The sequence below is a fragment of the Meles meles genome, chromosome 5 (genome assembly GCF_922984935.1).
Source record: "Meles meles chromosome 5, mMelMel3.1 paternal haplotype, whole genome shotgun sequence".
NCBI lineage: Eukaryota > Metazoa > Chordata > Mammalia > Carnivora > Mustelidae > Meles > Meles meles.
In genome coordinates, this window is record NC_060070.1 from 90,442,131 (window position 1) to 90,468,749 (window position 26,619).

Sequence of the window (26,619 nt, forward strand, 5' to 3'; positions counted from 1 at the left end):
TCTGTACAATTAGAAGAGAGAAGAACCTTCTACCAGGAGCCACTGTACTTTAGGTTCTTTGTTACAGCAGCTTGACTTACAGCTTAACCTCATTCACAACAGAACAGAAAGATGCCAGAGGGAGACTCCAAAGGACTCCGGGAGTATCCTAGAGAAGTCAACTCAGTTCACTTCAGCAAACAGGTCAGGAAATGACAGCCATCACACCAAGTTATGCCTTCTACTCCTTCTCCAGGAAAGGCCCAAATGCATCCCTGGAGTAGAGGAAGAGGCCTTTATTACAGCCCAGCACAGCCCAGCCCAGGCCATCCACTGTGGACCTAGGCCAAATCTACAATAGCTGGACATACAGACTGCTTTCCCACCAACACTAGGCAGGGACAGCCCTGTCCTACCTTTTCCCTAAAGCAAGAAAGCTCCACACTTCTCCACTCTTCGTAATTACCATTCTTGAGAACAGGCCAAGTCCGGAAAGGCGTAGGGTGAAGCAGCTGCTGCAGGGCTATGTGTGAGGGTCAGGGGAGGGGGGGTCCAGATCCCCAGAACAAAAGTCACAGCTGAGAGGAGGGAGAGAAGCCTCCATGTCTGCCCTGGGTTTCTGGGGTCCGGGGTTTCAGGGTGTAGTCCCTGCTCTTCCTGCACCGACCCCCTGGTGACAGAGCTCAGCTAGGCAGCCACCAGTCACTAACGAATCCCAGCCACCGGCACCTGCTGCTGCTTGCGGATCTTATTGAAGAGTTCCATGTACTGGATCATGGTATCTGCCGGGCCATAGACGGCATCGTGTCTGTTCCCAAACACTGCGGGAGCCCCTGGTGTGTGGCTGCCCAGAAAACTCTGTAGGAACTCGAGCAGCAGGCTCCAGCAGTCGCTAGCTACCACACAGGGGCCATACTCCACCTGGGGACCAAAAGAACAGAGAACAAGAGTGAGTGCGGGCAAGGACGAGGTCTTCTGCTTCTCTTGAACCTCTTGGCCCCTGCTCCCATCTTCTCCAACCCCAAGCCAAAGACACACACCTTCTAACAGTATTGCTCCACAGGAAAAACTCAAGCCACATACCAGGAATTCCACATTCCCTTTAGGGATCCCTGACATTCTCATCTTGGGAATCATTAACCCACAGCCCCAACCCACAAGACCCAGACACAGATACAGGCCCCTTCTGATGATCTCAGAACTGTACAGTCCCTGCTATGGTGCATGAAGATTCAAGGAGAGCTCAGGAAAAGTGTGACAGAAAATGAAGAATAAGAGAATGTAAAAGTGTGTATGTATCTGTGTGTGTGTCCACAGGGGGCAAAGCAGACACACGTGCGTGCTCTTAAGTCTCTTTAAGACCAAACATTACCCCCACAATAGACCCCACCTGACCCTAAGAAGTAATTTCCCCACCAGTGTGGCAGGCGCCAATGGAGATACATCTTACACTTTCTCAATCCTTTCTCCTAGTCCTGCACTGGAAAGATGAGAGGGAAAATAATTAGTAACCATAAGGAAAAACACGTAAAGAAAGAACTGGGATGTATTTGTACTATAAAGCTGGAAATATGAAGGACAGGCAGACAGTGGGTTCCCAGTGAGTCTCAGCAAATGTGAGGTGTATCACAAGCCAAAAGGGGTCAGGAAATCTTGGTCAGAGGGGTCCCTGGAGTTTCAGAGCAGTAATTACCGCTAAGGCCCGTTTCTCTACCTGGAATGCTTTGTGAGTCTCATCTATCCCCGTATCTCTACATTTTAAGTCCCTCTTTACATGCTACTCCTGAAGAAAGCATCCCAATCCTCAAAGTCAGCAGTGCTCTCATTGGCCTGAATTCCCAGAACAATCTGTGCCCGGGGAATGTCTTACAGACTAACTTCAATAACACTTTGTTTCAGCTTCACTCATTTACTATCATACATTTTCAAAAGGCAGGCCCCTGTAAGCTCACCTATTTTTTCTTTTTTTTACATCTCACACAGTGCTGGGCATGTGGTAGACTGAGGACCTTCACTGGTCCCAAAGCCAGCTATTGCCACATTCTTTGTGGTTTCCAATATACACCTCAGAGATGAAGTCTCCCCACACACACACCTCTTTCTACCATGAAAGAAAGTCGACAGCATGTCAAAAGGAAAGGCTCATCCTGCTACACAACCTTTGTGACCTATCTTAAGTTGTACTATGGAAAAGTATGTAGACACATGATTTAGGGCCCACCTCCCAAAAGTTACCTGCACAAAAAGTTGCCCTGGTCTGCTCCAGTCCTTGTGATGGGTGACTGGTCCCTTGACTATCCCTTCCCTTCTCCAGCAAGCCAGCCTTCCTAAGCTTTCTATCTGCTCTGACCCCAGTGTCCCATTCCCATTATGGGCCAGAGCGTGAATGATTAAAGAAAAGGTAAAGGACACAGGGACAGAGGAGCACACAGGCCCTGGAGACAGGGATGAGGAAGGCATAAGTGCCTGTCTGCATTCAGAGGGGTGAGAAAACCTGCAGGGCCCTCTGCTGAGCAGCCCTTCAGCACACACTGCTCCTGCTTCCCCAAGGTCTTACCTCAACGGAGATGCCCCGGGCACTGGGCCCCATGGTGACTGTGCCCACCTTCACTAGGAAGTCACAGTACTGGTAACGGGTACCCCGTGTCTCAATCTTGCTGGCCTTGGCACTCTGGAAGAAGCCCTTGAGTTTCACCATGAGCACATCGAAGTTGGTGTCGGCAATAAGCCAAGGGCCATTCTCAAAGAGGGCGAAGCAGCTCAGAGGGTACTCTGAGTTGTGCATCACGTACATCAGCTTCCCAGCCTGACCTGCAGGGACAGAGAGCCTATCAGCACTAAAATCTTCATCCACAAACCCCGGGATAGAGTCAAATGTGCGCAACAGGGCCAGATGGCAATCTGCCATTACCTCAGCCATCTTGGAGGGCAATGGCCAGGGGTGGGGGGCGGAATTCCCCTCACCAACACTCTTTTTCAAAGAGGAAGAGAGAACGGCAGGCAAGGCAGCATGTGGTAAAACCCTGCTCTACAGAAAACGTGAGGAGCACAAGGGAATTTCGATAGAGCTAGTAACAGTTTAGTTCTTAGGTTGAGAGATGATCTCCCAGATGGATGCTTGATGTCAAATAAATAAAATCTTTAGCAAAAAAAAGATTTATTAGAGAGAGAGAGTGAAAGAGAAAATGCGCACGCACGAACAGAGGGACAAGCAGACTCCTTGCTGAGCAGGGAGCTGGATGCAGAACTTGATCCCAGGACCCTAGCATCATGAGCTGAAGGCAGATGCTTAACCAACTGAGCCATCCAGATGCCCAAACCTTTGGAGTGCTTTAATGTATTAGCTGATTTGGGTGATTTCTCTGAGAAATGAGTTTTCTCACTGATTACTACTAGAGATTCTCTGCAAGAAGAAAGGAAAGCTACATATATTTGGTTAACTGAAAATGGAAAGCAAGATCCCCCTCTCATATACAACAAGAATCAATGGATAGACTACCACAATCCCAAGTATTTATTAAGAGTTAACTATAGGGGCGCCTGGGTGGCTCAGTGGGTTAAAGCCTCTGCCTTCGGCTCAGGTCATGATCCTGGGGTCCTGGGATCGAGCCCCGCGTCGGGCTCTCTGCTCCATGGGGAGCCTGCTTCCTCCTCTCTCTCTGCCTGCCTCTCTGCCTAGTTGTGATTTCTCTCTGTCAAATAAAATATTAAAAAAAAGTATTTAAAAAAAAAGAGTTAACTATAAAATATTTATTAAGTACTTAACTATCCCTAATATTTTTTTATTTTTAAAAAATATTTCATTTATTTATTTGCCAGAGAGAAAGAGAAAGAGAGAGCACACAAGCAGACAGAGAGGGAGGCAGAGGCAGAGAGAGAAGCAGGCTCCCTGCCGAGCAAGGAGTCCATGCAGGACTCCATCCCAGGACCCTAGGATCATGACCTGAGCCGAAGGCAGCGGCTTAACCCACTGAGCCATCCAGGCGTCCCTATCCCCAATATTTTTTGCAAGAGTTTAAGAGGCAATGCAAGTAGAGGACTTAGCACCTGACCTCAGGAAGCTGATGCTCTCATTAAAAATAGGTGAGGGGCACCTGGATGGCTTGGTCAGTTAAATATGTCTCTGGCTCAGGTCATGATGCCAGGGTCCTGGGATCGAGCCCCATGTTAGGCTTCCTGCTCAGGTGGAAGTCTGTTTCTCCCTTTCTCTCTCCCTCTGCCCCTCCCCACTGCTCTTTCACTCTTTCGCTCTCAAATAAATAAATAAAAATCTTTAAGAAAAAAAAATAAAGACAGGTGAAAAACTTTTAAAGAGACTGTAAGACCAAAATGCTTACGTGGGACAGACCAGAAGTCTTCTTGGAAGGAAGATCAGAGCAGAAAGAGATCAAAGTGTGCAAGAATCAGCAGGAAAAACTTTCATGGAGAAAACAGGACCTCAACTATGAAATGAGGAGAGGGTAGGGTTCAGCCACACGGAGGAGGAAAGACATCCTAGGCAGGAATGAGAGTTTAACAGTGGGAAAGAGGAGATGGGGCGGAGACAGCTCTACACAGGCCTCCACTCTGCTGCCACTTCCAAAACTCAACAGGCTCTGTGCCAACCGCCCCCCACATCCCTCCTGACCACTTGCTGCCAATGCGTACCTTTCACCTCCTGCCAAACCCAGTGCAAAAAAAAAACCCAAAAGTACCCAAAGCTGATCTGTCATTCTGTTCTTGTGCAAACTCACTGTAACTATTTAATTCATACTATAGGAATCTGCAGGAGTTCTTACTGTCTTAAAAATATTTTGAGAGTCAACGAAGGTTTTTGTTTTTGTTTTTTAATGAAGAAGGCACTGCCAATTGTTTACAAACCACAGTATTTTTTAAATCAAAATAAAGTATCTTTGGGGATGCCTGGGTGGCTCAGTTGGCTAAGTGTCTGCTTTTTTTTTTTTTTTTAAGATTTTATTTATTTATTTGACAGACAGAGATCACAAGCACACAGAAAGGCAGGAGGGGGTGGGGGGAGCAGGCTCCCTGCTGAGCAGAGAGCCTGGGGCTCAATCCTAGGACCCTGAAATCATGACCTGAGCAGACCTGGTAGAGGCTTAACCCAGGCGCCCCTACGAGTCTGCTTTTGACTCAAGTTATGATGTCAGGATCCTGGGATCAAGCCCTGCACAGTCTGCTTCGCCCTCTTTCTCTCCCACAGCTTGTGCTTTTTCTCTCTCTCAAATAAATAAATCTTTTTTTAAAAAGTGTCTTTGTATCAGCATAAACTTGTGAAGCAAGCAGAACCAGTGTTACTCTCCCCCTTTTACAGACAAGGAAAATGAAGCCTATAGGGCTCTGGACCAGCAGCAGCAGCAGCAGCAGCAGCAGCAGCAGCGCCACCGCCTGGGCACTTGTTGAAAATGTGGATTCTCGGCCCTGGCTGATACTTACTGAGTGGAAAAATCTTGGGAGGGACCCCACAATCTGTGTTAACGAGCTCTCTTGGTAATGTTAATGCTGGCCCACGTGAGAACTTGTGATCTAAAGGCACAGAGCCAGCAAGGAGCAGAAGTGGAACTCCAAACTGGGCCTTCTGACCTCAAGTCTATTGCTCCTTCCATTCCACCCCACTGTCTGTTACCAATGTGTCCTCTCCCCAACTCGACTGTAGCTCCTTAAAAAGTCAACTTCTGGGGCGCCTGGGTGGCTCAGTGGGTTAAAACCTCGGCCTTCAGCTCAGGTCATGATCCTGGGGTCCTGGGATCGAGCCCCGCATCGGGCTCACTGCTCAGCAGGGAGCCTGCTTCCTCCTCTCTCTCTGCCTACTTGTGATCCCTGTCTGTCAAATAAATAAATAAAATCTTTAAAAAAAAATTTTTTTTTTAAAGTAAACGTCAAATCACGAAACAGAGCCTATGACAGGTAGTTTCATAGATACGTGTGCCATCTTATATCTGTGCACAAATGTTTCATTTTCCAAATGCTTTCATAACTGTTCTCTCTTTTAATTCCTACATCCTTCCTACTGAAGGCAAAACAAGGCAAAACTTGTGCTTCACAAGTTTATGCTGATACAAAGACACTTTTTTAAAAAAGATTTATTTATTTGAGAGAGAGAAAAAGCACAAGCTGGGGGAGAGAAAGAGGGCGAAGCAGACTGTGCAGGGCTTGATCCCAGGATCCTGACATCATAACCTGAGTCAAAAGCAGACTCGTAGGGGCACCTGGGTTAAGCCTCTACAAAGCAAAACTAATGGTAACATGATTTTACTGATGATGAAACTCAGCAGAGCTCTTATTTATTAAACACTTACTACATGACAACCTCAGTTCTAAGTGCTTTGCCTATAGTAACTTATTTAATGACCACAACACTAGGGGATCAGTAATATGATATTTTCATTTCACAAATGACAGAACAGTCCTGGGAAGATACAGAAACAGACCATGTAGCAAATAGTTTCATCAGAGGGGATTTAATACAGGGAACAAAATACCAGGGCTGGAAAAAACAAAAAAACAAACGGTAAGGCCACTCAAATATTGGCAGCACAGGGAGCTACTGTAAGAAGTAATACCGCTTATTAGGGATAAGAAATACTTTCTATTAGCAGTAGGAAGCTACTGCTTCCCTAAGTCTGGAAGGAAAAAGAAAGGTGTTGTCATTCGAGCCAGGCACAAGGGGCACCCAGCAGGAGCTAAAACCAAGGGAGAGACACAGTCACATTCCGAGACACTGCTCAAAGCAGGAGAGGAGATCCTGTGCTCTTTCTTTGGTCCTCTAACCTTCCCCACTGCCCCTCACTGGCCAAAGGTGACTAAAAGGGGCCTGGCAAATGCTGATTGCAGGGAAAGTATGGGGAATGGATCTACAGGGGAAATAGGCTAATGACCGGCACAGAAACGGTCATAGGTTGTGGAACTTCCATAAGTTGCATTTAGTATGTGACCAGGACTTAGTTCTCTGGTTCCACGATCTAACCTCTTAATAATCATTGTGCTTTGGAACTATCCTAGGTCAAATTAATGCAGAGCCAAGACTAAGAGAACCCAGGCTCTCTAATTCATATGCAAAGGTTCTCTAACACAGGAAACACCAGATGTTGGTGGTGAAGATGTGGAGAAAGGGGAACCCTCTTACACTGTTGGTGGAAATGGAAACTGGTATAGCCACTGTGGAAAACAGTACGGAGGTTTCTCAAGAATTTAAGAAACTACCCTATGACCCAGCAATTGCACTACTAGGTATTTATCCAAAGGATACAAAAGTACAGATTCAAAGAGGTACATGCATCCTGATGTTTACAGCAGCATTATCAACAATAGCCAAATTATGGAAAGAGCCCAAATATCCATCAACTGATGCACAGACAAAGAAAATGTGGGAGATGTATAGATACGTATCTACTATCTATATATACATATGATCTATACATTTACTACACCTATATATACTATAGAGATGCACAATGGAATATTAATCAGCCATCAAAAAGAAAAATCTTGAGATTTGCAACATCATGGATAGAAATAGAGTGTATTATGGTAAGTGAAGTAAATCAGAGAAAGACAAATACCATATGATTTCATTCATATGTAGAATTTAAGAAACAAAACAGTTGAACATACAGGAGAGGAAAAAAAGAGCAAGGGAGAAGCAAACCATAGAAGACTTTTTTTTTTTCAAAGATTTTATTATTTATTTGACAGAGAGACCACAAGAGAGGGAACACAAGCAGGGGGAGTTGGGAGAGGGAGAAAGAGGCTCCCTGCTGAGCAGGGAGCCCGATGTGGGGCTCCATCCCAGAACCCTGGGATCATGACCTGAGCCGAAGACAGACGCTAAACAAGTGAGCCACCCAGACACCCCACCATAAAAGAGTCTTAACAATAGATTAACAAACAGGATCGAAGAAGGGAGGTGGGTGGCGGCTAAATGGGGTGATGAACACCCAATGTTAAATGTAAGCAACAAATCAGTAAATTCTACTCCTGAAACCAATATTACGCTGTATGTTAACTAACTAGAATTTAAATAAAAATCTGAAGAAAAAAAAAAGGTGCCTCCCTACCACCACCATCCACAGCCCATCTCAATATATTTAAAACAAAAGTTGATTTAAAGGTCAAGGTCATACCAGTGAGATATCCAAGGCCACTGACTACGTGTGGGAATCTGAAAGCCTTTCTGCACGAAGTTCTAAACACTGTAAAGCTGTGAAAGGATCACAGACTTCCGGACCTAAAAGGAGTCTCTCTCAAACTGAAGAGTGCGCAAAGATCATCAAGGGAGCTGGCTGAAGTATAATTATGAGGCCTGCAGCACCAGTCAGGTGGTAAGGAGAGCTGGGACTCTGCACCTTTATTTTTTTAAGATTTGATTTACTTATTGGAGAGAGAGCTAGAGAGTGAGAAGCGGGGAAGAGGGAGAAGGAGAGAGAATTCTAAGCAGATGCTGCACTCCGCGTGGAGCCTGAGGTAGGACTTGATTCCTGAGATCAGGACCTGAGCCAAAATCAAGAGCTGGATGCTTAATCGACTGAGCCACACAGTCGCCCCAGGACTCTGCACCTTTAACAAGTAACCCAGATGCTTAGATGCCATTAGCCAGTGACCAATCCCCTGAGAAACACAGCTTTAAAAGTGCAAAGTGCAAAAAGACTAAAGCTTCGGCCCAGTCTAAGAGATGAAGGACCAAGATGTAATGAATTCAGAAACATGTGCCACATGTTCAAGAACACCACCCACAGCAAAAGAGCATAAAGATTTCAATAGAGGAAAAAAAAAAGATTTCAATGAACATGAATGTCAATCAACTCCAAGTGAGGTTCCAGCCATCCTGCAGATCCATCTCACTGACCTTGGCTGCCAAGAGTGGAGGCAGCTGTGTGGTAGGTCTCACAATCCACACAAAATGTTCCTTGCTTCTCTGCCCCAAGCATCTCCAATTTCCGGGTGAGGAGCTCCACCGTCTGCTGGACACTCTTGCCCTCAGCCACAGGCATCTGGGACACACTGGAAGGGAGAGGACCAAATCATCAGTATCCGGAGACCTAGGTGCACTCACTGAGCCATTCATTTACACACAGAATTACAGCTCTTCAGGGCCAGGAGTTACCCTGATCCTCTCTCTCATTTTAAAGACAAAGAAATAGAGGCTCACAGTTATTGAGAGCTCCACCGAGAACTAGAACACAGGTCTCAGGACACTCTCATCAGTGCAGTGAACTATCACACCAATGTTTCCCAAGCAGAACATGTATGCCAATGTTCAAGAGAAGGTTTTAAGGGAGCCTGGGTGGCTCAGTCAATTAAGCATTTATTTGCCTTTGGCTCAGGTCATGATCCCAGGGTCCTGGGATAGAGTCCCACATCAGGCTTCTTGCTCAGTGGAGAGCCTGCATCTCCCTCCCCCTCTGCCTGCAACTCTGCCTACTTGTACGCTCTCTCTGTCAAATAAATAAATAAAATCTTAAAAAGTAATAAAATAAAATGATAAAAAAAAAAGTAGTCTCATTTTAAAAAAAAAGAGAGAAGGTTTTAAGTGGTACAGAGATTGAGCAATCCGTAACATTGGATCATATGAGAAAGGGATGTCCTTTGTGATTCCTTCAGTTCTGACTATACCAGGAAAATCTCAATCTGGGGTTAGTATGTCTTTACACCATTTCTCTAACACTTTGAATGTGCGCTGTCCAGAACAGTAGCCACAAGCCGCATGTGGCTATTTATACTTACACTAATAAAACAAGTCAAATTAAAAAGTCAACTCCTGGGGCGCCTGGGTGGCTCAGTGGGTTAAGCCTCTGCCTTCGGCCCAGGTCATGATCTCGGGGTCCTGGGATCGAGCCCCGCATCGGGCTCTCTGCTCAGCAGTGAGCCTGCTTCCCCTCTCTCTCTGCCTGCCTCTCTACCTATAATCTCTGTCTGTCAAATAAATAAATAAATAAATAAAATCTTTGGGAAAAAAAAAAAAGTCAACTCCTCAGCTACACTACCCACATTTCAAAGGCTCAATAGCCACATGTGACCAAAGGCTAGTGTATTAGACAATGGTATCATAGAACATTTCCTTCAATGCAGAAAATTGTATTCAATAGCTCTAGGATCCAAGAGAAAGCAAGCCTCAAGTTTATAATCTTTAGGAACGAGAGGCGACAGTGTGTACAAGAATAAAATCAAAACAGTGGAATAAAAACGTTATTTTCAAGATTTCCTTTGATGGTAAGTGAAACTGGCTTCCCTTTTAGAGTAGTAGGTAACAATCATTATGCAGCAACCATGTACCAGGCAGAGTCCAAAGACCTTTAGACAAATGAACTCTTTGAATCCTCACAACAGCCCTATAAAATGAGCTATTATTTATATCCTTGCTACAAATGAAGAAACTGAAGTACAGAGGGATTGAGTAACTCGCACAAGGTCACAGAGCTTGGTATGGTGTGGCCAAGATTCGAAGCTGTCTGTGTTCTTATCCATTCTACTAGATTGTTTTCCTAGAGACGTTGCTGCCTATTAAAAAGTTTTTAAGGAAAAGACAGATTTAAAAGAAAACAAAAACTACTGCATGTGGTACCTAGCTATATAAAAATTGCATGTTACTGAGTTTTGGAAGACACCGCGTTACTTTATGATCAACTACATTAAGGTATAAAAATGGAAGTCCTCTGTTGCTAAAAATTGTCACAACTCTCCATCGGAAAAGGCACTCATGAGCAATGAGATGATGTGCCTTATTGAGAAACATAAGAGAATCCCTAAACTGATGTTATAGGGGTCAGAAGTCCCAGGAGTGTGAAAAACTTAAGGGTCCCATTCCCTCTCTTGTCTTCTACTGAAAGAACAAGGGCTTCCAGCGTTCCAAGGCTCTATGCTGCAAACTTTTCATTCCATCCCTCACACATTCCCCCTTACACAAGAAGACTTAGAAAAGGCTCATAATGTCCACTATGAAAAACAAAGGTGCAGTAACGGACAAGCCAGCAAGAACTAGGGCTACCAGAAAGAGTAGTTCCCACGGGCTCTGGCTAATGACTTCAGGATATCCTAGCCTCCAGCCCTCTCTGACTGGAAACACGCTAATACTTACCAATATTCCAAAACAAAACCAAAAAAGACCTGAAATCTAGCATTCTGGAACCCATGCCCCCAGGCATTAGGCCCATACCTTTCCCTGCCACCCTACTTATGGCAGTAAAAGTCCACAGAAACTAGACCAATCATATAATTAAATATAGTAGGAAACCGATCCCTAAGAGGTGACGTGCCTGAACCCTCATCTGACTCCAACAGCTTCTCCCCCCCCCGCCCCTTAGACTGAAGAGCTTAAAACGGCCACACCAGAATCAGACACGGGCTGGTCTAACTGCATTAGGTGGCTGTAGGGAGGGGCAGGAGAAAACCTGAAAAAAAGATGGTTCCCTCGTTGCCTATCCTGCACCCCCTCTAGCCCCGCCTGCAGATTGGGTCCCAGTCCGGACATCCTATTTCCAACGCTTAAGTTCCACCCCTGGCAGCCCGATGGCCTCCTGGGAAGGAAGAAAAAGGAAGGAGTTTCACCACCGATGAGCTCCTGGGACAAAACCTTTCACCTGCCGCCTTCCAGGACGAAAGGGAGCATCTTCGAGCAAACAAGCCCAGAGAATCCGCAGCCCTCACAGTGCCTCCCTCACCCACACATTCCGAAGACATCTTAATCAGCTCGTGGAGGACCACGGACCTTGGTCCCGAGCCTCCTCCCGGGTACACTCCAGGCTCCTTAGGGCCCTTCCCGACCCCAAACGCCGCCCCTCAAAGTCCCTTGCGGGCCTACCAAGTCACTCCCATGGTACCGGGCCCGGAGGGTGGCAGGAACAAACAGTTGAATCACAGTGGTCTCCGGCCGCCCACACTAGGCGAATCCCCCCTAACACAAGCTTCTGCCGAGGAGGTGCTCCGGAAATCACGTAAAAACAGAGCGTCCAGTCGACGCGCCCACGAGGAACAGGGGCAGGTCTAGGCACCTCCTCCGTGACGCCTCCAATGACGTCACTGCTCGACTCCGGCCCCCGGCCTTCCAGCTGGGGAAGTTCACGTCTGGGGATATAGGTCTTCGATCTGTGAAAGTAGAAAAATCATCGTTCGACTGCCACCACTTAGAGAATCCAACGTTAAATGCAATGAGTTTATTCGGGAGTCCAGCTCCAGAACCCGTGAGCTCTTTTAGGGGGTGTGACGGCGCGGATGGCATCCCTGGCCTCCGAACGCTAGGAGGCGCAGTAATCTCCGTGGGAGTCTCTTGGGAACTGAGAGTTCACTGCGCAAGCGCACTCAGGACTTTTTTTTTTTTTTTCCTCCCCCCCCAACCTTTGTGTCCCCACGTGTGAAGTTTCCCGGCGAAGTTTTGGAGGAAAATGCCCAAATTCAAGGCGGCTCGCGGAACTGCGGGTCAAGAAAAACATGCTCCCCTGGCTGAGCAGATCCTGAGTGGGGACGCGGTGCGGGCAGGAGCCCGGGAAAAGCGGCGCGGTCGTGGGACCGGAGACGAGGAGGAAGAGTATGTGGGGCCCCGGCTGACCCGACGGATTTTGCAGCAAGCACGGCAGCAGCAGGAGGAACTCGAGGCCGAACATGGGACTGGGAGCAAGCCCGCAGCGCCACGCGAGCGTACCACGCGGCTGGGTGAGTGGTTGGGGGCGGGGGGGGGGAGTGCCAGGAAGAGGGAGGTTCGTTTGGGGGAGGGGAGGAGTAGACGGCCAAAGGTATTTGGCAGGGGAATCGTTTGAAATCAAGAAAATCGGGCCCCTGGATGGCTCAGTGGGTTAAAGCCTCTGCCTTCGACTCGGGTCATGATCCCAGGGTCCTGGGATCGAGCCCCACATCGGGCTCTCTGCTCGGCGGGGAGCCGCTACCTCCTCTCTCTCTGCCTTCCTCTCTGCCTGCTTGTGATCTCTGTCTGTCAAATAAATAAATAAAATCTAAACAAAAAAAAAAAAATCAAGAAAATCAAATGAAGTAAATAAGGGGTCCGCAATACACCCTTGCAAAGATAATGAATTGGGAGACCCAGCTCTGGACCAGATTTAGAGTGATCAGACCTCTCTACGCCCACTTGTAGTTTTAGATACTCGGCTTCTAGGCACCCCCGAAGTTAGACCAACAGGAAGTAGTCGCTCACACCACAGAGCACTCCTAACATTTATCCATTTGTTCTGTACATTCTTGGGGGTACCTGTCTGGTCTGCGCTTTGCACTGTGCTAGGAGTTTAGATGGTTTGGGTAAAGAAGGAAACAGGATAGCCATGTGCCTGACTCCAAGATCTTACAGTCTATCCCAAGAGAGAGACAATTAAATTGATGATTAGAATAATACATTCCAGGGTAAAGAAAGTATAGCTTTCCTTATAACAATAGCATTACTTTTGGGGTCAGGCTTCCCAGATTGCATGACTTTTTTGTGTGTTGAGAAAAATGAGTGGAGAGTGCTCCCAGCAGAAAGAGTGATATTGTTTAGGTGCTCAAGAGGAAGAGAGACTAATTAAAAGATGGTCAGTATTAGGGTGGAAGTGTTGACCTCCAAGTTGCTTAATCCGTTTCTCAGATCTCATCTTTAATTTGTCCTGAGAGCACTGTTTTTGACACAGTTGAACACTAGCGTTCTGGCTTCAGTATCTTTTGCGGGCTCCTCTTTTGGCTCCAGCCTCTTATCATTGATGGGCCACAAGGTTCGGTTCTTGAACCTCTTCTCTTCATGTTACTTCTGTGGTGCTGTCATCAGTTTCGTGGTTTAAGTGCCATCTACTTGGTGACTGCTCCCAACTTTGTATTCTTGCCCAGATCTCTTCCATGAAGTAAGATTCTTCTATTTCAACTGCCTTTTTTTACATCTCAAATTTAGTGTGTCCAAAACAGAAATCCTGTTCTTCTTGCCAAACCTGCTCCTCCCACTGTCCTCCTCATCTCATATCAGATAGGATAATATCTTTCCATTTCGTCAAGACAGAAACCTTGGACTCCTCTCTTTCTTACTCCACATCTGATCTATTAGGAAATCCTGTTGACTGTCTTCAAAATAGATTCAGAGTCAGACCATTTCTCATCACCTTGAAACACAGTCCTGTTTGAACCACCATAATTTCTCACTTGGATTATTGTAGTAGCTTCCTAATTAGTATTCCCGTCCACCTTACAGTCCATTCCCAACAGTGGGAAGACTTCAAAGATCTATGTGATCTGCCCCTGTTGCCAATTTGACCTCTTCTAGTACTTTCCCCTTGCCCTTTTCATCCATACAGGCTTTATTTTTCCTTAAACATAATAAGTTGGGGCTTTTGCCCTCATTATGTCTTTTGTATTCATACTCCTGTAGATTTATTCCTCTGATTCTTCACCTTCTCAGAGAGGCCTACCATGGCCACTCCGTTAAAAATGGAAATACCTGGGGGCGCCTGGGTGGCTCAGTCGGTTAAACATCTGACTGTGCGCAAGTCGTGATCTCAGGGTCCTGGGATCGAGTTTGCTCTTGGGCTCCGTGCTCAGTAGGGAGTCTGCTTGTCCTTTTCTCTCTCTCCCAAATGAATAAAATATTTTAAAAAAGAAGAAGAAGAAAGGAAGGAAGGAAAAGAAAGATAGATGGGGTACCTGGGTGGCTCAGTCATTAAGTGTCTGCCTTCTTCTCACGTCATGATCCCAGGGTGCTGGGATCTAGCTCCACGTTGGACTCCCTGCCTGGCGGGAAGCCTGCTTCTCCCTCTCCCACTTCCCCTGCTTGTGTTCCCTCTCTCGCTGTGTCTATCTCCGTCAAATAAATAAAAAAAATCTTTTTTAAAAAAAGAAAGAGCGAGCTCCCATTCCTGCTTCCACACTTACAACTTCTCTACTCTGCTCTATGTCTTTTTATTTATTTATTTTTTTTAAGATTTCATTCATTTATCTGACAGACAGAGATCACAAGTAAGCAGAGAGAGAGGCAGAAGCAGGCTCCACGCTGAGCAGAGAGCCCGATGTGGGGCTCGATCCCAGGACCCTGGGACCATGACCCAAGCTGAAGGCAGAGACTTTAACCCACTGAGCCACCCAGGCGCCCCTGCTCTATGTCTTTTTCATAGCACTTGTCTTCTTTTAATACTTATTATTGTCTGTCTCCCTTATTAAAACACTCAGCTCTGTCAGTTTCTCTTTTACACTAATTTCAGCACTCAGAACGGCGCCTCACGTATAGTAGGCAGTCACTGTTTGCTGAGTGAATGGGTTAATGGTAGTAGGGTAGGTAGGAACCAAATCTACAGAAAACTCAGAGGCTATGTTCAGGATTTAAAGCTGTCCCAAAGACAGTAGGGGGCTGTTGGAGAATACGGAGACCAGTTAGGGGATTGTTGAACTAATGCAGATGAGATGATGCTGATCTAGGTTCAGGCAGAACTGTGAAGGATTTGAGAGATAGTTTGGAAGGTAGAATTGAATAGGACTTGCTAACTGACTGTGTATTGGGGTGAGGGCAGGGGATGAGGCAGGCCTACCAGGTTCTCGCTCAGTATTTGGTGGACAGTAGTGCCATTTACTTAAAACATGAACACAGTGAATGGCAGAGACCTAGGAGGGAAAGAGAGTGAATTCGGTTGATGACAGGGGAAGTTTGAATTGCCTGTGGCTCATCCAAGAGCTGCTGTAGAGGAGGGAGCTGGAGTGAGTCTCTGAAGTAAAGGGAAATCTACCTACAGGCACAGATTTGGGGTTTGTTAGCATGGAGACAAAATATCTGGTGCATCCCCCTCCCCCATTTAGCTGTTATCACACACTGCCTTCATTCTTTTTTTTAAGATTATTTGATAGAGCGTGCGCACAAACAGGGGAAGTGGCAGGCAGAGGGAGAGAGAGAAGCAGACTTCCTGCTGAGCAGGGAGCCATGCATGGGGCTCCATCGCAGGAACCCCGCAACCATGACCCAAGCCAAAGGCAGGCGCCTAACTGACTGAACTACCCAGGTGCCCTCACTGCCTCTGTCCTTAATGAGCTATTCATGTGTAACATTTAATCTTCCTGCTTGGTTATTAACATACCTTTCCAGGTGCCCAGCTAGCTGTAGCCTTCCATTAATCGGTTATAAAAATGAGTTGTGGGGGGCACCTGGGTGGCTCAGTGGGTTGAACCTCTCCCTTCGGCTCAGGTCATGATCTCAGGGTCCTGGGATCGAGCCCCACATCAGGTTCTCTGCTCAGCAGGGAGCCTGCTTCCCCCTCTCTCTCTGCCTGCCTCTCTGCCTATTTGTGATCTCTCTTTCTCTGTCAAATAAATAAATAAATAAATCTTTAAAAAAAAAAAAAAAAAATGAGTTGTGCCGGGGTGCCTGGGTGGCTCAGTCAGTTAAGTATCTGACTTTGGCTCAGGTCATAATCTCAGTGTCCTGGAATTGAGCCTTGTGTAACGTCTGGCTCTGCATTCACCTGGGAGTCTGCTTCTTCCTTGCCTTCTGCCTCCGCCCCTGCCCTTGTTCATGCTCAGGTGCGTGCGCACACAACTCTTTCTCAAATAAATAAGTTCTAAAGGCAGGGGGAAGGGGTTTGTTCCATTGAAATCTGAACTCCGTTGCCTGGCCTCAGGACCCTCTGCAGTGTAGCTTTACTTTACTGCTCTAGCCTTATTTCGTGCTACGGCCTGTTAGATACTCTGGTAAGCAACCATTTTTGCCAGTGTTGTTACCCACACCTGGAGCACACTCCTCCAGCTCCTGTACTGCCTGTCCAGAGTCTGCTTCCATCACCTTTTACATGCCTGTGGTATACACTGCCTCTACTATTCGTTTTGGCATATAATGAAGCCCTACAACGTGTATAGAACAGAGGGGAAGAACTACCTGCCTAGACAAGTTACTTAACTTTTCCCATGCTTCAGAGTCCCCCTCTGAAACTGGGTAGAATAGTAGTACCTACTTCTTGGTGTTATGAAAATTAGGTACAGTGTTTAGAAGAGCTCCTGCGTGTTAATGATTATTCATTGGCATCGCTGTCTCCTTGGCTCATATTTGTACATTTTGTTTCTCAAGCGTGATTGGGAACAGGAACCCTGGCCCCGGAAACTGGAAGACAGTGGGGCATCGCTGCTTTCACTACAACTGTCCGTGTCTGTTACGAGCCCATTTGAGGCTTGTACATGTGCATCACGAATTGCCCTGTACATCTCCCACCCACAACTTGCCTTTGCTCATCCATTTTTCCTCTCTTCTAGGTCCAGGAGTCCCACAGGATGGATCAGATGATGAGGACGAGGAGTGGCCCACCCTGGAGAAGGCTGCCACAATGATGGGGTCAGGCCATCATGCAGAGGTGGTTGTGGACCCTGAGGATGAGCGTGCCATTGAGATGTTCATGAACAAGAACCCTCCTGCCAGGTAGAGCTGGCATGGCCTGGGGGTGTGAGAGGTCAGGTCCCGGTGGCAGCTTTCCTACAGGGAAGCAGATGCCCTGGCAGTTTTGGTTCCCTGCCTTTGGGAAGGGCCTGAGCATAGCTAGTTTTGGGGAACGGGCCCATCCTCAGTGGGAATGACCCAGGCCCAGCTGTCCACTTATAGAACTGCCCAGGGAGACAGCTATAGGGCCTTCTCTCATGTCTCCAGGGCAGACCATCCCATTGGATTTGGTTTTGGTCTGCTCGGTTTTCTGAGTGCTAAGCTCAATTTCCTTGGCCAGGTCTCTTTCACACTCTCAGCATCAGTTCAGCCAGGGTTTCTCAGCCTCGGCTCTACTGGCATTTTGGGCTGGATAATTCTTTTTTATGGAGGCTGTCCTGTGCACTGGGGGATATTTAGCAGCATGCCTGACTTCTGCTTGCTGGGTGCCAGTAGTGATCTTTCCCCTAATCGCGATAACCAAACAATGTGTTCAGACTGTTAATGTTCCCTGGTGGGCAGACTCGCCCCCGATTAGAAGCACAGTTTTCTTGCCATGTATCCTAAATGGCAGCTCCAAAGCAGGTGGGCACTGAAGCTCCTATGGTCAAATTCTCAAGCCCATAGATTCTGACCCAGGGGAGGATAAAGGCCCTCAACTAGTTCATTCTGACCCTGTGATACTTACATGATGCTGTTCTTAGTTCTTATGCTTTTTAGGGCTAATGCATATCTCTTTGCTAGTAATATTGAGAAGAAAGGGAAACTAAAAAAAAAAAAAGAAGAAAGGGAAACTAAAGGGCATCTGGATGGCTCGGTAGGTTAAGCCTCTGCCTTTGGCTTAGGCCATGATCTCAGGGTCCTGGGATCGAGCCCCTGCATTGGGCTCTTTGCTAAGCAGGGAGCCTGCTTCCCCCCCTCTCTCTCGGCCGACTTGTGATTTCTCTCTCACTCTGTCAAATAAAAAAAATCTTAAAAAAAAAAAAAAAAAAGGAAGCTGAAGGAGTTCAGTGATCGCTTATTTGAGAGCACAGAGTGAGAAAATGAGCCCATTGCCCACACTGATGCCCAGCAGCTGAAGTGGGTGTCACAGTGTGTCTTGGGCTGGTATGTTTGTCCTGCCAGAGAGCCCCTTGGGTTCTTGCTCAGCACCTCTGAACTCCTTTGTAACACAGTGTGCTGGCAGAACTGGCCGGGTGACTTTACTGCTCGCAGCTACCGAAAACGGGCTGCTGACAGTCTTGAGAAATGACAGCTGGCAGCTTCTGAAAGCCAAGCCCAGACACACGTGAACTCAGCAGTCAGAGGCCGGTGCAGTTGGGGGCACATGATAGCATACTGTCAAGTACCTGAACTTTAGAACGTGAAAGACCAGGGTTGAAGACCCAGCAAGGCTGTAAGACCTTGGAGGAATTATTGACCTCTGTGGGTATCTGTTCCTGTGTCTGAATAAGGGCAGTAATGACACCTTTTTGAGATGTCGCACAGCCTGTATGAGGTAACATCTGCCAAGCCCTGCCTCACTGCCTGGGGTTGAGAAAACAGGAGGTGTTTTAAACGTACCGTAGAGCCTCTGAAGACACCATTATTATCCGGAAGCCCAACGTGACAGTAATTCTGAATTGTCACAATAAGGTGATGTGTGATACACTCTATGTAAGGAACCTGAGAAAAATATCATTAATCTTAGAAACCTTTCCATAAATTTTAATTTTTTTAAAGATTATATTTATTTATTTGACAGAGAGATGGAGAGCACAAGTAGGCAGAGTATCAGGCGGAGGGCGAGGGAGAAGCAGACTCCTGCTGAGCAGGGAGCCTGATATGGGGCTCGATCCCAGGACCCCAGGATCATGACCTGAGCTGAAGGCAGAGACTTTAACCCAAGGAGCCACCCAGGGGCCCCTCCGTAAATTTTAATAAATGAAGTTATGGGGAAGTTTGTGTCATAGTCCCTCCTTAATGGCCCCTCACTCCTTGAAATTTTGGGAGGTAACTGAGATGTGTCTGGCCCGCTGGAGAGGTCACACCAGGACTTTGTAACAGGGGACTCCTCTGCATATCACCAGCACAGGATAAATGCATTTGAAATAAACAATATTTCCTGCATGCTTACTGTGTCCTAATAGTTCCAAGTAACATACAAACATTAACTCCTGTAATTCTCATGCTGACTTTAGGAGTTAGGTACTATTAATATCCCTGTCTCACAGATGAGGAAAACTGAGGCGTAGAGAAGCCAAGGAATGTGCCCCGGGTCATACAGGGAGAATGCAGGTTCTTCACCTCACTACACTGTCAGCTGTGTCCCAGAATGAATGACTTTCAGGTCCTCTGCACCTTGCAGGGATTCTGCGGTGGGTGGTATGGCCCAGGGAGACTGGGGCCTCACATCCCAATGCGGACTGTGTAGAGTTTCCTGGACTGACCCCAGCCCTCTCTCCTTCCCTCCCGCACCTCCCTTACTCGTAGGCGTACCCTGGCTGACATCATTATGGAGAAGCTGACTGAGAAGCAGACGGAAGTTGAGACGGTTATGTCAGAGGTGTCAGGCTTTCCCATGCCTCAGCTGGACCCCCGGGTTCTGGAGGTCTACAGGGGGGTCCGGGAGGTAAGAGCTGAGAGGAGAGCCTTGATGGAATACCGTGCCAGGGGCTGTGGGCTCCCACCTCCAGCTTTCTCTTCCCACACAAATGAGGCACGGTGGCCAGGAGCAGACTTCAGAGCCTGTGTGTGTGGGTTCTGATTCCTGCTGTGCCACTCAGGTACTTGGTGGCCTTGGGGAAGGTTCCTTAATCCTGGTCTTGGTTTTCCCACCTGGGAAATGAGGTGCTAGGAGCACATCCTTACAGGGTTGTTGTGAGGACTAAGTGAGCAAGCCGTGAAAACCACACAGACGGGCCTGGCGTGGGGCACGCGGCTTCTGTGTCATTGGCAGTGCTCATTCTGCACCCCCGTCCCCAGGTGTTATCCACGTACCGCAGCGGAAAGCTGCCCAAGGCCTTCAAGATCATCCCTGCGCTCTCCAACTGGGAGCAGATCCTCTACGTGACGGAGCCCGAGGCCTGGACCGCAGCGGCCATGTACCAGGCTACAAGGTGGAGTAAAGGGGGTTGAGTAGAGGCTGGGGGTGAGGGGGACAGGCTTTGTCTGCCATTGTTGTTGTTTTAGTCCTGCCCCAGAGCTCTAGCCTATGCTTCCTTAAGTCACTGTTTCCTGTTTCCGGCCTCAGGGCCAGGACCACGTTGAGACTCTGCTCTGATGAGTTTCCAGAAGCAGGGCTCATAACTACTGGGGGACAACCCTTGGTGCGTCAGAGGGGCCTCCAAAGTCTGTGGCTCCCCAGGCAGGCTCAGTTCCCTCGTAACGAGGGTAGAGAGAGCCCATGTTGGGGAAGGAAAGGGAACAGCGGAGAGCTCAGGCTTTCCTGAAGACAGTGCTCACTCTGCTTGGGTGCACCCGGTAGCCTGTCCTGTGCCCTCTCTTGTCTGACTTGGGTGTCGGGTGCACACAGCTGACTCCCACATACCCCTCACATCTCATGTGTGCACCAGCCATGATGATGCTCAAAGTGCCAGTGCCAGACTGTCCAGTGACCTGGGATCTTCCCCCATATCCCTCCATCCTACCCTCCAACCCCCCCCCCCAAAAACCTAGGATTTTCGCCTCTAACCTCAAGGAACGCATGGCTCAGCGCTTCTACAACCTTGTCCTGCTCCCCCGGGTACGAGACGACATCGCCGAATACAAACGACTGAATTTCCACCTCTATATGGCTCTCAAGAAGGCCCTGTTTAAGCCCGGAGCCTGGTTTAAAGGTAGGAACCCAGGAGGCTGCTGAGAGGGAGGGGCTGGAGCTCCTGCAGGTGAAAGCAACAAGCCTGACTTGGGAGCTGACTGTTTTGGGTAGGTGGGGAGCTGCTGTAGCGCCTCACCCTGAACTCAAGGTGACCCCCGTCTGACTCTCCCCAGGGATCCTGATCCCACTGTGCGAGTCCGGCACCTGTACCCTCCGGGAAGCCATCATTGTGGGTAGCATCATCACCAAATGCTCCATCCCTGTGTTGCATTCCAGGTAGTGTCGGTGGGAATGGAGGACAGTTAGGAAAGACCCAGATATGAGAATCCCAGGATGGGAGGTAGGGGGATTCACAGAGAGGAGAAGGAGCTGGAACAGCCCTGGGTCTATGGCTTGTTGAAACTCCTGAGCATACTGCCGCTCCACTAGAATGTAAGCTCCCCCAAAGGAGGAGCCCAGTGCCTGGCACATGGCAGGTTCTTAGTAAAGAGTTGAATGAATGAATAGGAAGCATGGGAAGAAAGAGTGTAAGGGTGGAGATCTTCAGATGCTTGAACCTATTCTAGCCAGATACTGAGACCAGCAGTTGAGCAAGAAGTAGGGATCTGGGGTGAAATCTGCGTTGAGCTGATAACTGGGGCTGAGGGAGTGTCAGGTTGGGTAGGTGAGAAGGCGGCCTGAGATGGCCCCCTTCAGGAATAAGCACAGTGCAGGGGCCAACAGGGGAGGAAAGGGGTAGGAGGGACGGTAGAAGGCGGCCCTTCCTCCAGCATCCCCTCCACCACGAATCCTTCCCCACCAGCGCAGCCATGCTGAAAATCGCTGAGATGGAATACAGCGGTGCTAACAGCATCTTCCTGCGACTGTTGCTGGATAAGAAGTATGCACTGCCCTACCGCGTGCTGGACGCCCTGGTCTTCCACTTCCTGGGCTTCCGGACGGATAGGCGCGAACTGCCTGTGCTCTGGCACCAGTGCCTCCTGACTTTGGTGCAGCGCTACAAGGCAGATTTGGCCACGGATCAGAAAGACGCCCTCTTGGACCTGCTCCGACTGCAGCCCCATCCACAGCTGTCCCCTGAGATTCGGCGTGAGCTTCAGAGCGCTGTCCCCCGAGATGTGGAAGACGTGCCTGTCACCATGGAGTGAGGAAAGTGACTTGCTCTGGTCTGAGGAGGCATGAGGGGACACCAGGATTCCCTGTTGGTGACACACAGCTTTTAACAGCTGAACTCAGGACAGGTCAGGACAGTGAGAGGTCACAGGCAGCTGTGACTCCCAGTGGCTAACAGGGAGGACTGGAGGGTCAGGCTGGCTCCCTCTTCCATTCTAGGTCTTCGTCCCTACTCAGTTCTGAGGCCTGACTGGAGATGCCCCACGCCAGCATTTCCACTCCCTGGCCGGGGCTTGGAATAGGTTCTTTGCTGCGGGCTCTTGTGGCCCATCACTGGGCTATAGATAAAAACCAAAGGCAGGTATTTATTGAACTTCTGTGTTTTGATGTGATCAGTGGAAATCTTTGTTTTCCCTCCTCAGCTGGTAGGAAGCTCTTCCCTATTCCTGTTCAGAGCAGATTCTTTAACAGTTGATACCCTTCCCTACCTCCTCATTCTGTAAGTCTGTGTCTCCAGGTAGAGCCTTCACAGAGGCAGAAGCTACTTCGGGGGAATGCCAGCAACCAGGAAGGAGGGTGTTTCAAAAGATGGTCCTGTCTCAGCTGCGGGTGGACTGCTGCAGGAGAAAGTCCCAAGAGAATACTGCAGCCACAGAGAATTAAAGTTGGGCCCCAGAATGTGTCAATCTGGAGTCACTGCCAGCCAGGTTCCCTAACTTTCTTGGCTACTTAAAGCTTCAGACCAGATGTTGGCAGACTAGAGTCATAAGCAGGTTTTCCTGCAGCCCATAAGCTAATCGTGATTTTTACATTTTTTAAGTGGGAAAAAAACTTAAGAGTATTTTGTGATAGGTGAAAATCCTATGAAATTCTGATTTCAGTGTCCCTAAGTAAAGTTGTGTTGGGACGCAGCCATGCCTATCCATTTGTTTTTTATGGGTGCTTTGATGCTACAGCAGCAGAGCTGAGTAAGGTTGGACCTCGAAGAGTACACGGGGTTAGGGGCACCAACCCCCTCATATAGCCAGAAATCTGCATATAAACCTTTTGACTCCCCAGACATGAGCACCAGTAGCCTCCTGTGACTGGAAGCCTTACCAGTAACCAGTCAATTCACACATTTTGTAGGTTATGTGTCATACCTATAGCATTCCTACAATAAAGTACGCCAGAGAAAAGGAGATGTGAAGGAAATCGTGAGAGAACATATTCACAGTCCCATAGTATTTATCAATAGCGTTAAGAGTATACATCTATTGAGAAAAATCTGCATATGTAAGTGGACCTGCCTGGTTCCATCCCATATTCAAGGGCCATCTGTACAGTCTTCCTAGAACCCTTCTTTTTTTAAGATTTTATTTGACAGATCACAAGCAGTTAGAGAGGCAGGCAGAGAGAGAAGCAGCAGGCTCCCTGCTGAGCAGAGAGCCCAGTGCGGGGCTCGATTCCAGGACCCTAGGATCATGACCTGAGCTGAAGGCAGAGGCTTTAACCCACTGAGCCACCCAGGCGCCCCCAGAACCCTTCTTGTTTTCTTTTGGTGACTTCCTTCCAACCCAGTTAACGTATTTGGGGAGAAACTGATCATGAATTTCGTATTTATCTGCATTTGCATCTTTGAGAAACACTGTTAACAGTGCCTGGCTGCATCCAGCTGGCACTACAAACTGCACAGGCCCCTGACACCAGAGCTGCCTCCGTTTACCTCTTGTGGGGAACCACACACACTTAAGGTCTTTTTCAAGAGAAAGGGCCCTATTACAGTATATAGGTTTCTTAACCATTTAAAGTAAAAACTACGCTATCTACTTCATTTCCTTCCTAAAAAATGTGTCACCAAGTTACTGAATGTTGTGCCTTAAGCCTGTTTTCCCTGGGCCCTGTGGTTTTTTGTTGTGCAATTCTGCATGGTGCCATGAGCTTTAGGAATGCGTACATCCCACTGTAATGCAGAACTGACTGTATCTGGGGCAAAAACCAAATGGCCCAGAGCCTAAAATACTCTGGCCCTTCACAAATTGGCTTTGTGATGACCCCTGTGTCATGACCCTTAACTTCTGCCCTGCTTTTTACATCGTTCACTCTAGAAACAGCTTTTGCCCATGCCACCATCCAACCCAAGAAGCCAAAGCCAGGTTTATTCCAGAATCTTTATTAAGGTAGCGTAATGGTCCTGGGCCACCAGCCTGGACCTTGTGGCCTTAGGAAAGACCTGTGTCAACAGGGCTTGCCTCCCTCTCCAGACGGGGGCTGTCACCTCCAGTTTATCCCTGCTCCATCCCTCAATCCCAGAGGATGGGGCAGAGGGCCAGAGGGAGAGGAGGGCATGGCCCCACCCCAGGCTGTAGCAGCTCCTTGGCCACAAAGATCCTCCAGCCAGTAGCAGAAGGGAGGGCTGCAGCAACCACCAGGGTTACTGCCACCTGTGGGGTAGATGGGCCCCACCACACCCTCTTACAGCTGTCCTCAAAACAATAAATTAAAACCACCTCTTCCTTCAGCACTGACCCCCCCTCAATCACACAGGAGAAGCTGAGCGGAAAGCAAAGCGGAAACCCAGGAGGGCTTGGTTGGGCCCGCCCCTCTGACAGAGGCCTGGGCCCGCCCTCTGGGAGCAGCTGTGGGCATGGATTATGCAGGGGCCTCCAAAGTGTGTCAAGAGGAGCTGTCCAGAAATGTTTCCCCTCACACACATCTACCAGAATATCTGAAACTTCTCCAGAAAGAACTCTGGAAGGTGTGACACCTTTAGAAGGCACTAGGGGCATGTGGGCATCTGAGAACGTGAGAGGCCCAGAGATAAGGGCGCCTCAAAAAGGAATGCTGGTACATGTATTTTACCTACTTCAATTTCATTTCCAACCAGCCTGGCCGGCAACCAGCTAGGATCAGGGAAGGGGCAGAGCTGGTCAGATGCAGAGAAAAGGAGGAGCCCAGCCGGCCACCCACACATGACGGGCCAGGCCCCTTAGTGCACACTGCAGAGATAGATAGGGCCTGACTCCTTAGGCTTTGCAAGGGGCGAATAGGAAGGAGCCCCCTCGGGCTTCAGATGTGGGGTGGTTCATTCCTGCAGGCAGGGAGGGGGGGTGGCAGTGTCCCCTCTTCTGCTGCCCATGGCCACTGGAGGGGGCCTCTCCAGGGCTACAGGTGGATAGCTGTGACATCTGTGGGAGTGCTGGTCTGGCTGGGCCCCTGGCTACTGGAGCCCCTGGGGGCTTTGGGTGCTGGGCTGGGCGAGGTCTGGGCGGCTTCTCGGAGGCTCTCCCTGAGCGCAGCTTCGATCTGCTCCTGACAGGCCCGCAGGCAGTCCTGCAAACAGGGCAACGTGAGCTCTGACTGCTGGGTACGATGGCAGAAGGTCGTCTCTTTGGGGACTAAGGGTCCGCTTCCCACCACCCACAGCATCTGGCGGCAGGTGTGGGGGAAGGACACCTTCCAGCACACAGGGAAGTCTGGGGAGGTTAGGCCACAGCCCAGCCCCAGGAATCAGCCTTCAGTTCTAAGAAACTGGCAAGAGGATGTGGGAAGGGGGTGTGAGAGCAGCCCTGCGTGTGACAGCAGATCCTCCACCCCCACTCCTGCACACTATTTGGCAGGAAAAGGGCACCCAGGGACAGTGCCCTTCAACCCACCCAAGGCGCCTGCTCTTCCCCAGACGCAGGAGATAAAAGGCCACAGAAGCCCCAAGGGTGGGGCACCTGAAACCAGGAGGGGGACTGGGTTAGGGATGCACACCTCCCTCTGCTGGACGCCCAGAGAATAGCGCTGCGTCAGGAACTGCCCCCTGGCTGCAGCCCGTAGCCCTCACCCCTCCCCACTCACCACCTCGGTGCCTGTGATCCCTGCCAGCAGCTCCGTGAGCTCATCCCCAGACGTGGAACACGCACCCAAGCCTTGCACTGCAGCCCCAATGCTGCCCGTGGCGATCATGGATGGCGGGTACATGGCGAAGGTGTAATCTTGGAAAGAGGGAAAGGGAAGCATGAGGCAAAGGCTTGGTGAGGACTTCCTGTGGCTCAGAAAAGCACCAGGCAGCGTGAATGGAGCCGGAATCACGCCCTGCCATGAGCACTGAAGAGCAATGGAGGAGAGCAGGAAAGGGCCTCTCTCCTTGAGAGCGCCGGGCTGGACAGCAAACTCCCACACCACCATCTGGTCCAGGGTGGTTGGTTAGTGAGCCTGACCAGGGACTGGGAAGTGAATGACTTCTCTTCCTGGTGTGGAAAAAAAAAAAACCAGGGTCAAGAAGACCTTGGTTCTGCTCCCAGCTTCACCACTGTGAGACCTTGAGCAAGTCACTTCTAAGCCACCTACATACTGGGGGGGGGGGGTCTCTCAAATCCCATACCACTCTATGTTCTGCTGCCTTCTCTGGGGCCCC

General features: G+C 48.9%; 4 protein-coding genes across 11 annotated transcripts in view; 1 reads left to right on the plus strand and 3 right to left on the minus strand.

Moving 5' to 3' along the window:
- USP49 (ubiquitin specific peptidase 49) overlaps nucleotides 1-518 on the minus strand; it is a 92,606-nt gene extending 92,088 nt beyond the window's left edge. For 4 of the 5 annotated variants that reach the window (XR_006818274.1, XM_046004471.1, XM_046004468.1 and 1 more), the window contains exon 1: nucleotides 396-518. The gene's annotated coding sequence lies outside the window, so the exon portion shown is untranslated. The remainder of the gene's footprint in view (nucleotides 1-395) is intronic. The other variant, XM_046004469.1, reaches the window with a different exon arrangement.
- On the minus strand, nucleotides 207-11,922 carry MED20 (mediator complex subunit 20). Its single transcript, XM_046004487.1, has 4 exons — nucleotides 11,774-11,922; nucleotides 8,822-8,976; nucleotides 2,537-2,790; nucleotides 207-900 (listed from the first exon to the last, which is right to left on the minus strand). The coding sequence occupies exons 1-4, from the start codon at nucleotides 11,785-11,787 to the stop codon at nucleotides 685-687; spliced, it is 639 nt and encodes a 212-aa protein (XP_045860443.1). The 5' UTR covers nucleotides 11,788-11,922; the 3' UTR covers nucleotides 207-684.
- Nucleotides 11,923-12,210: 288 nt separating this feature from the next.
- BYSL (bystin like) lies at nucleotides 12,211-24,228 on the plus strand. The gene is made up of 7 exons (XM_046004477.1): nucleotides 12,211-12,621; nucleotides 17,164-17,326; nucleotides 19,796-19,934; nucleotides 20,288-20,421; nucleotides 20,981-21,141; nucleotides 21,296-21,398; nucleotides 21,925-24,228. The coding sequence occupies exons 1-7, from the start codon at nucleotides 12,354-12,356 to the stop codon at nucleotides 22,268-22,270; spliced, it is 1,314 nt and encodes a 437-aa protein (XP_045860433.1). The 5' UTR covers nucleotides 12,211-12,353; the 3' UTR covers nucleotides 22,271-24,228.
- Nucleotides 24,229-24,371: 143 nt separating this feature from the next.
- The window catches only part of CCND3 (cyclin D3), a 94,918-nt gene continuing 92,670 nt past the window's right edge, over nucleotides 24,372-26,619 (minus strand). For all 4 annotated transcript variants that reach the window (XM_046004485.1, XM_046004486.1, XM_046004484.1 and 1 more), the window contains 2 exons: nucleotides 26,061-26,197; nucleotides 24,372-25,547 (listed from right to left, as the gene is read on the minus strand). In XM_046004485.1, coding sequence (XP_045860441.1) covers nucleotides 25,380-25,547; nucleotides 26,061-26,197 — 305 coding nt within the window. In that variant the 3' untranslated portion in view covers nucleotides 24,372-25,379. The remainder of the gene's footprint in view (nucleotides 25,548-26,060; nucleotides 26,198-26,619) is intronic.

Excerpts from the sequence above, each read along its gene's own strand:
- MED20 (XM_046004487.1), bottom strand. Across the intron at positions 2,791-8,821 it reads CTCCACTCTTGGCAGCCAAG|GTCAGGCTGGGAAGCTGATG; the intron begins GTCAGTGAGATG and ends CTGTCCCTGCAG. Across the intron at positions 901-2,536 it reads CCCGGGGCATCTCCGTTGAG|GTGGAGTATGGCCCCTGTGT; the intron begins GTAAGACCTTGG and ends TTTGGTCCCCAG.
- BYSL (XM_046004477.1), top strand. The coding sequence starts at position 12,354 with ATGCCCAAATTCAAGGCGGCTCGCGGAACTGCGGGTCAAGAAAAACAT. Across the intron at positions 17,327-19,795 it reads AACAAGAACCCTCCTGCCAG|GCGTACCCTGGCTGACATCA; the intron begins GTAGAGCTGGCA and ends CCTTACTCGTAG. Across the intron at positions 21,142-21,295 it reads GCCCGGAGCCTGGTTTAAAG|GGATCCTGATCCCACTGTGC; the intron begins GTAGGAACCCAG and ends GACTCTCCCCAG.